Source organism: Parambassis ranga, chromosome 21 (genome assembly GCF_900634625.1).
Source record: "Parambassis ranga chromosome 21, fParRan2.1, whole genome shotgun sequence".
NCBI classification, from domain to species: domain Eukaryota; kingdom Metazoa; phylum Chordata; class Actinopteri; family Ambassidae; genus Parambassis; species Parambassis ranga.
The window spans coordinates 4,808,828-4,819,978 of NC_041041.1; the positions used below are offsets into that span (position 1 = coordinate 4,808,828).

The 11,151-nt window shown below is 39.7% G+C and overlaps 1 protein-coding gene across 2 annotated transcripts; it reads left to right on the top strand.

Annotated features, from left to right (window-relative positions):
* Nucleotides 1-1,672: 1,672 nt before the first annotated feature.
* Nucleotides 1,673-9,176, top strand: LOC114426775 (interleukin-1 receptor-like 1). Of its 2 annotated transcripts, none has more exons than XM_028394404.1 (12): nucleotides 1,673-1,780; nucleotides 3,716-3,779; nucleotides 3,914-4,160; nucleotides 4,247-4,439; nucleotides 4,676-4,826; nucleotides 5,128-5,193; nucleotides 5,617-5,743; nucleotides 5,817-5,965; nucleotides 6,158-6,295; nucleotides 7,371-7,535; nucleotides 7,626-7,750; nucleotides 8,658-9,176. In XM_028394404.1, the coding sequence occupies exons 2-12, from the start codon at nucleotides 3,719-3,721 to the stop codon at nucleotides 8,904-8,906; spliced, it is 1,671 nt and encodes a 556-aa protein (XP_028250205.1). In that variant the 5' UTR covers nucleotides 1,673-1,780; nucleotides 3,716-3,718; the 3' UTR covers nucleotides 8,907-9,176. The 2 variants fall into 2 exon arrangements, with proteins under 2 accessions (XP_028250205.1, XP_028250206.1); XM_028394405.1 differs by lacking the exon at nucleotides 1,673-1,780 and having other exon boundaries at nucleotides 3,914-3,970; nucleotides 4,050-4,160.
* Nucleotides 9,177-11,151: the final 1,975 nt, after the last annotated feature.

Sequence of the window (11,151 nt, forward strand, 5' to 3'; positions counted from 1 at the left end):
TTGTGCTAGACTCACCATTGTCCCCCAAAAAAGTCCTCCACAAACAAAAGAAATGTCTAATCCTAATATTTTAGTCTTGAATAAATACAGACATGTTGGTCTATCTGAACCAAGCATTTATTGATCTCAAATATGACTTTTCATCACAAACGTCCAAAGGAAAGACAGATTTTTTTGTTTATTGCGGTAAACTAGTGATTTTTTTACTATTATATTCTTTATATTCTAATTTACCAAATATTCATAATATAGAAATACAAATGTAACAGTGTGAACTGTGAAAGTCTCAGCTTTCATATGACACCTTGGTTGTTTGTGTGACTTGAAGTATCAGAGAGCTATCAATGACAAAGGGGGAAGTGGGACGACTGATAATTGATTTGCATGGTGGTGAGTTGTGTATGTTTGATGTGTGTAAATATGGCTTATATGTGCTTGTAGTGGAGTTTCTCCTGTTTTTTGATATGCAACATGATTCTTTGTTTTTACATGGTTAGTTATATGGTTTTTATTGTTGGGTGGAAAGGGTTAAGAAAACACAACTAAGACAATTCTGCCATGTGATTTGAGGGGGACTTAATTGATTTAGATGCACAGTTATCTCACTGGACTTGGCTGTTAGCGACACATATAAAAGAGGTCAGTACATACTCTAAATTATATAAATTTACACAGCCTGGTACCACCAACGTATGAATGTTAGGTCATTTTGTGTGTTATCTTTGAACTGCAACCTCCAGGACTACCTCTTCAGTAACCTATCTGTAGTTCTTCATCTGTAGTTATAAACTGTCATATATAGTCATTCCACACCTCTTCAGTTTCCACTGAAGTGGATGAAAGTCTGCAGCATTGTCCCACCACCCACTCCAGCCCACCTCATTCCATGATCAGCCAATATCAATCCTATACTCTTTGTTATTAAATATGACCAAACCATGTCAGAAAGACAGAAAGATATATTTGGAGTACAGCTTCCTCCCACATTCTAAAGACATGCTTAGGTTAATTGGTCATTCTAAATTGCCCATAGGTGTGCTTGTGTGTGTGTGAATGGATGTTTGTCTGTGTGTTGCCCTGTGATGGACCGGTGACCCGTCCAGGGTGTGCCCCGCCGCTCACCCGTAGTTAGCTGGGATATAGGCTCCAGCCCCCTGTCACCCTGCACTGCAGGACAAAGCAGGTTAATAGATGATGAATGGATGGATGGATGTGAATATCACCTGAAATGTGGCTTTTATTGCTGAGTAAGTGTTTCTGACTATACTGTAGAGATAAAGTAATAGAATATTAATCCCCTATGGAGGTTCCCATGGTCAAATGTCCAGTCACAAGGCAACACAGAGCAGAGTGAACATGTGGAATGCACACCAGTGATTCACAGCTGTCAGCTGAACAAGCCTTATTTATTTTTGTTCTGAATGAAACAGAGGCAGATAAACTTTAGCTGAGTTTATTCAGTCAATTACAGTCATTCCTGACCTCATCTTACCCGACAATATAAAGAACATGTGAAGATAAAATTCAGAATCAGAATTCCTTAATTCATCCCCTGAGTTACAGACATGCAGATCCAACCATAGAGAACCTATTTACTACTGTATAAACCTTTACATGGTAAAGAATGACATCCCCCGATGATGCCTGGTATAATGCCATGTTGCAACTAACACACCCACTGTGCTGAGCTCAGAGTCAGGAGATATAAAACCACACAGAGGAGAGCGGCGCTGCAGCACTTTTACTGAATCTACAGCAGCTGTCAACCCACCAGTGAAAGGTAAGCCACCTCTGTCTCTACTGCTGTAGCTATGTGTGCTTACTGTGCTGTATATTATACCACTATACAGGGGCGCTTTGTAAAGGTTTATTTTGACATTTAACTATGTGCCAGGGTGGCAAAAACATAACTTAAACCAAAGGATACCTGCATGTAATTGTGTTCCTTAACCCTCATAAAGACATAACCCACCGTTAATAATTGATGTAGGAGTTTTTAACCCATTCATTTGCTGAGGGAGAACACTGCTCTCTGTTTTGCAGCAGTAGCATACGTGCAGTAGTCTTATCTATGTCCAAGCCACAGGAGTTGATATCAAGTTTATTGCTTGATAAACTTTTAAAATTGTCTTTATGAGACAGAATCATTCAGAGTGTGTGTAGTTCATTCAGGAACTCTTTTCTCAGTCATGGTAACTTCCAGCCCGTTGTTATTATAATATTTTCTGTTTGATGAAACACAAGTTGTAGAAATACCATGACATGAAACCATTTTCTTCCTGCTGCTGGTATCTTGAACCTATTTGCATTTCCAGAGTTGAATTAAGCTGGAAGCTTATCAGACCGAAATAAGTCTGCAGAAACCCACACGGGGAGGGACTTTGTTTATACTGAGGATTGTTGTGTAGATAGTGTTAGAACATCACGTTTCCACACCGATGCTGCTTGTCTAAACTCTTGTTCAGTACTGAAAAAATAAGAAGTTTCTCAATTAAAGAACATATTTTTCATAGTTTCTCTTCTGTCTCAGGGGTCCGCAATGCCAAGTTTAGCTCCAGGGTGTATCCTGTGCAAACAGAGGGGAGATTTCACAGGAGGAATTTTAGTCAGACTGTTTATTTTCACTCATTCATTTTCCTAATTATTTATTACAATAACTCTACATATATCATCATACATTCTCATTATGTTACATGTTTTCTTGCTTTATTGAGTGTATTTTGTGTCATATTGTAATCTTAATTTTACTGTAGGTTTCCACTGTAGAGCCATACGGCTGGCTCAAAAGAGGACCGGCTTCTCTTTCTGGTCCAGTTCAGATTTTTTTGGGGCTTCAGTCCTCTTTTTGTTCACACCAGTTCCTCTAGAGTGCTCAGACGCCCACTGCACTAAATTCTGGGTAGTTTTTACTTAAAGCAAAATGTCTGCTGCTATGCTTGCCTCCTCCTGTGTTTTCTGGTTAAATTGCACATTCATAGGGAAAATAGAGTTATTAATTACATATGAGCACAAAAAGCGATTGAAGAGACTATAAAGCAGACATGGCGTGAGTTTCAAAGGAGGTCTGGTTACGGTTGGAGTGTTCACATATGCACAAAAAATGCAGAGTCTACGATCTGAGTTCGTTTAGAGGGCTGAAAGGAACCAAGTGTTTCTACACTTGATTTCCCAGCTGAGCGGATTGTACTTTTTTCCAGAATCTGACAGTGGTGGTATCTGGTTTCTGTATGATTCTGGAGTTTCTAGTGTTATAGGTCACCTTCTGTGACAGCCGGAAAAACTGCAGGTCCTCCCTGATTCTGTCACCAGCATCCCTTCCTGTGCAAAACGATTCACCAGCTGTGGTGTTGTGTATTCTTATTGAAGAGATTCATATGTTTGGCATAAAGTACAGGAATCCAACACGTGCCGTTCAAGTGCAACAGGCTAAATGTCAACTGCACCTTTATCACGTCTGTCAGATGCACACTTAAAGTATTTATAAAATACCAAAGATGTATATTTAATCTAATCCATCACATGATGCTGATGTCATCTGACACACCAGCATGATGTCCTTTCAAACTTCCGGTGTACAGCCTCTGATAAGAAGTTCCTATTTAGCAACAGCTAAGATCTTATCATCTGACACTGAGGCAGCAAACAGTGAACGAATTGCACAATTATACGGCAGCTGTTTAACAGTGTGGTTTCACTCTGTATGTGTCTCTTGCAGGTCATGGATGCTTCCTGGCTTTTCTTTGCTGTTCTGGTGATTGCATCATCTCAATGTTATTCAGGTAAAAAGAACCCCAAAGCAATGTCCTTTGGAACAATAGGCTATGTGTGTGCTATAAATGGTTATAACCTCTTTAATTCTGTTGTTGCACTCTGAACAATTGCTCAGTTTAATCACCTTCTTCTCTATTTTCAGAGATAAATGACACTAAATGTGTGAACTCTACCAGGGAGCATTTCAGGCTTATTGAAGGTGAAGCCTTTTATTTTTGGCCTTACAGTATATCAGACCCTCATCTTCCTGACAAAGTGTTCACATGGTACAAAACAAGTCCCCAGGTTGAGCCCATCTCCTCCGATGAGCAAGCCAGAGTACATTACCATGGGGGGACCCTCTTATTTCTAAACCTCACCCTTGCTGATTCTGGCGAATACAGCGTTCGGTAAGATGCACCAGTAAAACTTGTTGTCATGCTTGTTCTTTTCTTATGTCTGAGCTGTTCTGTTGAAATGCCCCCACCCCTTCCAGGGAAATGAACCCAGGAGAGAAGACCTGTTCTAATCATCCTGTAAGCATCATAGTCTTTGACGTGAGCCATCGAAGAAGCTTGAACCTCACTTATGGAAAGGTTAAAAACACAGACAAGAAAAAAAAAGTCCTTTGTCCAGATCCTGTCAAGGACACATGCCAAACATTCACTGGAACCTTCACCTGGTATAAGGTATGGTGTCACACCTGGTGTGGTTTTCCAGCTCCTATAACACATTAAATATCGCTGTATCTGGCAAATATATGAAGTTAAATTTCAGTTTTTATGTCCAAACTCGAGCACAGAGAGAACAAAAATGAATTTATTCAGCACATATGAGCTATTAAAACTGTTTCTAAGCCACGATCTTTAACAGATTTATCAGTTTTCATTGTGTAGTCATGTAGGTATGTCGCCTCTCGCTGCAGGACCTCCAGTTCTTACCAGGAGAGCATGATGTGGAGCTGTGGATTGATATGGCCACTAAAAAAGATGAAGGCATCTACACCTGCATGTGTACCTGGACACACAATAACAGAGAGTACAACTCGTCAGGCTCCAGGGAGCTCATAGTTCCAGGTGAGAAAGAGCACTTCTGGGTTCTTCTATCAGTGAGTTTAGTTTAATCTATGTTTATGTGTCACACTGCTGTTATGTGTCACACTTCTGTGGAGTGGGAGACTGTTTCAGATCATTAGGGTGCCTGAGTCACCAGGATTATCAATCACACTGATTGTTGGGCTATGTGACCTTACTGCTCTGCAGCTTTGGAATCTAAACACAATCTGCACGCATAACCACATGAGCAACAAAACAACTGCTTGTGGGTTTTACATTTTTTGAGTATTGGCACTCACGTCTGTGTTTTGATTGCTTGCAGAAGAGGTAATCCACAAAGATATACAAATCCTCACTCCCACCGATAAGGAGCAGTTTGCAGATGAAGGTAGGAATTACCAACGTCAGGCCTATTTGTAATTGATTGATGTTATAAATGAGGTATTGTTGGTCAATCGGAGAAGAATTGTTGGTTTGGTTGTTATTGTTACAAAGTAATTCCACAATTAAAGTAAACACAGCTGGATGAAGTTTTTGGGACAGTACAGGGTTAAACATCTAAGGAAATATTAATGCATACATCTTCAGCAATCAGCTGAGACATGGAACAACTGAGGTTTTTGTTTGACACTGCAAAAGGGTTCATTTTAACCCTTAAGCTGCCACCCCTTATGTAATGCATTCTTCTGAATTTGCTCCAATCACAACATGTCTGGCTGAAGACAACAGCCCCATTGTTTTGACTCATGCTGCCGAGCTTCAGTGTGTGTTTACTTACAAAACAATACGTGTTTCTTCTTTATTTTTACAGGATCTAGTATTAAGCTCAATTGCTCAATTTTCTGTGGAATTAATGCGAAAAGTAAGTGCGATGCCAGCTGGCTTATGAACGGAAAGCCGGTCAGCCAGAGCAAAGGCTACAGTCAAAGCACCAATATGTAAGCACAGCACATATCTCAGATTCAGTGCCCCACACCCATGATCTGACTAAACCTCCGTGTCCTCTGTCAGGGTGATCGAAAGCCCTTCAAAGAACACCATCTCCACCGCCATCCTGACCATCGATAAAGTGTCCGTTGAAGACTTCCAGGCAGAGTTTAAATGTGTCGGTGATGGCTTCTTCACACAAAAAATTACAACTTTGACTCTGAAGCAGAGAGGTCAGTGCTCAAATGTTGTTGACCTTTGCTAACAATATGAAGAAGTATCTTTTAGATGTGTGTGTACACACATTTTCTTTCAAACACAACGTACTCCAACTCTTAATTTCGCTGTGTACTTTATATCTGTACTTGTATCACATGTGACAAATAAATTCTATTCTATTCTATTCAAATCTTGTGTTTGTCCAGAATCAATAATCCCATTGGTCATTGGAGGAGTATGTGTGTTGGTTTTGTGCGCACTCACCGTTGTGCTGGTCAAGTGGTTTGCTATCGACCTGGCTCTTTTCTTCAGACCATACTGCCAGCCAAGCAGCCCCAATAAAGGTAGGGAAGGGTTGTTTGGACTTTTGCCTTCTTACATTTGCAGAAAAAAATTTATTTAATTGTTAATTTAGGGACAAGGTGGGCAGTCAGGAAGCAAAAATATAAAAGGGCTAAAGCTAGTCGAAAAACAGGTCATAAACAATAGGCATAAAGCTAAGGCAAGGTCCGAAAACAGGCAAGAGTCAGGCAACACTAGGAAATCACCCAAAACAAAAACACACACTACTAAACATACCTGAGACAAACGTGACTCGACACAAGACAAACCGACCAGGATTGAAGCACACAAAGACTAAATCCACAAGGGCAGGGAAAATGAGACACAGGTGAGACACACTAGGACGGGGCAGGCAGTCAACAAGGAGGAGGACACAGGAGGAAGTAACACACACACAGGCTGTTCGAAATCACTCCCTAATCACTATATATGGCCCTATATAGAGCCTTCGCCATTTTGTAGTTCTGTCCGAATTCTAAGCGAGAAATTATAGACCCCATATAGGGCCCTCAATATATCCCACAATGCATCTTGAAAAGTAGTGTCCATCCGATGGTCACTACTTTTAGCAATATGTACCATCATGCATAGCGCAGACCGGCTAAAGGACAGGAATGAAAATTATGTCACCTGGTTTTGCCATAAAACGTTTATTGGCCTATAACGGCACAAATTATATTAGCTGACAACAGAGATTGTTTAGCCGGCAGAGATTGGCTTGTTTAATTTACGACAGCAATGACGTCATTAACAGCAACAGAATATGAGGGCGGTAATGTCCGAAATGTCCAAAAATGCTTTCACAATGAGTTCACTGTATGGTGCCCTACATTAAACTCCCCACATGGGGAGTAGGGAGTAGGGAGTGAGTGAGTGATTTCGAACACAGTCACAGATACACCAGGAAACAGAGCCTTTAAAAACAGAACCAGAAACAGACAATACAAAATGCCAAAACTAACAGAAACTCAAGAGAACAATCATCAAACACACCATGAAACCCAACATACACTAACATAACCAAGAAAAAGGGTTAACTCCTAAACAAAACACTAGGTCATGGCTTTTATTTCGCAGATTCAAGAGTGTATGACGCCTATGTGGTCTACCAAACGCATGACATGGACAAAGCCACTGAGGACATGCTGTCTGAATTCGTCACAAAGGCTTTGCCCTGTGTCCTCGAGGATAAGGCCGGATATAGACTCTTCCTGCATGGGAGGGATGCCATACCAGGAGAAGGTACACCACCTTTTACTCTGATGTCATGTTGAAAAAGTCTCTTTTTAACACCTAGACAGGAGTTTATAAGAATTTTATTTAACCCAACAGATCGTCTGGAGCTGGTGGAGGAATACATCAAAAAGAGCAGGAGGCTGATCGTCATTCTCACCCCTGGTTCAGAGTCAGAGATCGCCACCACACAAACCTCAGCAATGGAAGAGTTTGACTGGCAGGTGAGACACCCGCAAACACCTGACACACATGTGTGATCTGTGTGTTACAATCACAAGTGGAAACATGATTTTTGGTGGGCTGATTGAGCAACAGCAAAGCCAATGTGATCACACCATCACATTGTTTGAAAGATTAATCAGATGAAGTCTTTCAAACAATGTGATGGTGTGATTATTAGCTGATAAACAGTGCGGTCGTGAAGAACTTTTCTTCTGAGGAAATGCAATAGTTTGATTGATAGAATTTTAACCCTGCTCATGCCAGCTGAATCATCAAGTCGTCACACATGAGCAGCACATTTGGTCAATATTTACCTACTCCATAAACAGATAGTCATGTGTTGCTGGGTAACTAGGAACCAACCCCGAAAAACACATTTATCATGACACTATGTAACAGTTTATACATCTATGTTATCTTACACTATGTTATCTTACACTAATGCATTTTTTAGTTAATGTGTGCCATCTCTCTCTCTCTCTCTCTCTCTCTCTCTATATATATATATATATATATATATATGTATATATATATATATATATATATATATATATATATATATATATATATATATATATATATATATATATATATATATACAGCCACAGCCATATATATATATATATATATATATATATATATATTGTTAATGTTTAGTTGTTAATGTGCAGAATAAGGAGCCGCCAGACACACACACACACCAACTAAACACACAAGGGTTGAGTAATGAGTGACAGATGGATAAAATTAGGGCAGAGCAGCAATAAAAAAACTGACGTTATTATCCTCTGTGTTTGTGAGTCTGAGTCACAATAAGTTGATTAATCTGTAATCAACATGCAGCTCAGCTCCAGGAAGAATATCTGACTGAAGAAATGCATATTGATGATGTGGTTAATTTTCCAGGTGGGGCTCCATCATGCACTGGTCCAGAGGGACATGTGTGTGATATTGATCCAGCTGGGAGAGACTGGACCGCAGGGATACACACATCTTCCCCCGGGTTTGCAGCACCTGATTCGTAAGAGCCCCCCGCTTAAGTGGCCGAAGGGATCACCGGACGCTTTGTCTTGGAAGTCACGCTTCTGGAAGAGAGTGCGGTACCTGATGCCAGCTACACCTGCCAGGAAATATGCACAGTCTTCTGTTGTATGAGAGCACTTCGAACTCAGACTTTGAGATAAAAAGATCCAGATGTAGTAAAATTAAAGGCATGTGTTGTATTTATATGTAACAAAGACGCTGGAAAGTGAAGCATTGTGAGTAATGTGTTTCTGCATCTTGCAACAGGACCATGCTCAGAGTTATGTAAGTGAGGAAGTCTGAACTCCTGCTCCATCCTGGCAAAAAGTGACTTATTTAATAAATGTTTTATACCTCTGTTTATGTCCAATAACTCTGTTAATAATAGTGACAGCTTATAAAGACTGTGTTTTGTGTTCAGTACAGATTAAGACTTCTTTTGTGTTGTTTTGAAACAAAGAAATGAAGAGAGTAACTAAGTATTTGTACTTTGTTATTGTACTTAAGTAATTTTTATGTATTTATACTTTACTTAAGTAAAAATAATATTATATACTTTATACTTTTACTCCATTACATTTTGTAGTTATTATCTGTACTTTCTACTCCACTACATTTCTACAGTGTTTGTAGTTACTTGTTGCATTTTATGAACACAGTTGGACTGATGTGAGGTCAGACTCTGCATGGAGGTGGTGTCACGCTGCCAGCTGTGTTTCTATAATGAGCCTCAGTCATGATGCCGGTGCTCTGGCTCAGTTAGCTAACTAGTTAGCTGCTGTCTGCTAACACAGGTCCATCCATTAATGTCTGATTAACATGAATCATAACATGAATCTACAGCAGGAATACTCACACAGTAAAAATGCTGAATGTCTGTTTTTTATTAGCAGCCTCTCTGTTCACTTGATGCCCACAGCCTGCCTCATGACACACAGACCTGTCCATAGCTGCTTCTGGACTAAACATGTACATTAACTACACATGGTCCATTTTAGATCATTTGTTTGATTATTTTAACCTGTTCAGATGCAATGGAAATCAATAATATACAGTATATTCGGTGTGTGAGTACTTTTACTTTTAATACTTTAAGTACTTTCAAAAGTACTTAAAGACTTTTACTTAAGTAGGATTGTTTATGTAGCACTTCTACTTTTACTTGAGGGTCTTTGCTGGGTATTTGTACTTTTACTTAAGTACCAAGCTTCAGTAATTCCTCCACCACTGGAAACAGTGCTGTTGACTTTGCAGATTGACATTTGTCTTCCAGTAGAGGGAGACAAATGTCCTTGTTTCTGAAAACTTTCAGTCACAAACCTTTACTTTGCACCAATAGCACTTCTTCTAAGAAGAAGAAAAGAATCAAAGTAAAATCAAAAAGTTTCAAAGTCTTCAGCCTTATTAAAATGGTAAAAACCTTCTTCTATCATGTAGAAATTGCCAAATAAACTTTTAAGGCACTAAATAAATATTTAAGGCACCATATGACAAGATAACCTTTATGCATGAACTTGAGGAAGCTGATATAAATGATATTTATAGGTATAGGCTGGTAGTAAACATGCAGACAAGCATAAAGTGGCTGCAGGTAGATGCAGATTATGGCCACTAGGTGGGGACATCAGCCATGTCCAAGGAAAAACTGTGCATTCTCTCTCTCTCTCAATCACTCACACACACACACACACAGACAAAGAAAGCATCGACTACTTCAGCAGCAACTGCGTCAAGTTACCTTTTGACCTTTTGGAGGTTTAAGACAGGATGGAAGGCGTTTAACAGTAAGTGGTGAGTTTTCAATTCTGTTTTTGTTCACGCTTCATGTGTTAAAAACATAAATCAACTTAACTTTGTGTATTTAAGTATGTGCAGCAGATGCTCAAGACAAAACCGTTACTGTGTAGGTTTACAGTAAAGTCATACAAACATGTAACACCACAGATCATCACATTCATTCCGAGGCAACAACAGCACATTACCTGGAAGTAAAATGTTACTATGGTATTAACAGGAAAGTCAACATGAATTTAACAGTGAGTTTAAATGTCATGTAGTTTTATTAGTTTAACAAATTACACATATACACACACTCTCTGAGCTCTTTGTGATTATATGCAAAGTGGACGCCTTGACTGTGCAACAAGGAATTTGGCTTTGGACATGCTGGCTTAGCACACGACAACCTGCACTTTTTTTATGATGACAGCATGATGAGTGGGATGAGGAGAGGAGATGTGTTTCTAGTAATGACCCAGAGCAATAAGCCTCTAGAATGGTTCACTGGTATTTGTGCTGAAGCCGCCGTGCGGTGACATGTTTGTGTTTACTCAATCAAAGGGTAATACCCCGTTCACACTGGGGAAATAAATCTGGC

Bases quoted from the DNA above. Each gene is read 5' to 3' on its own strand.
- LOC114426775 (XM_028394404.1), top strand. From the start codon at position 3,719: ATGGATGCTTCCTGGCTTTTCTTTGCTGTTCTGGTGATTGCATCATCT. The intron at 3,780-3,913 runs GTAAAAAGAACC...CTCTATTTTCAG, and splicing joins ATCATCTCAATGTTATTCAG to AGATAAATGACACTAAATGT. The intron at 4,440-4,675 runs GTATGGTGTCAC...CTCTCGCTGCAG, and splicing joins GAACCTTCACCTGGTATAAG to GACCTCCAGTTCTTACCAGG.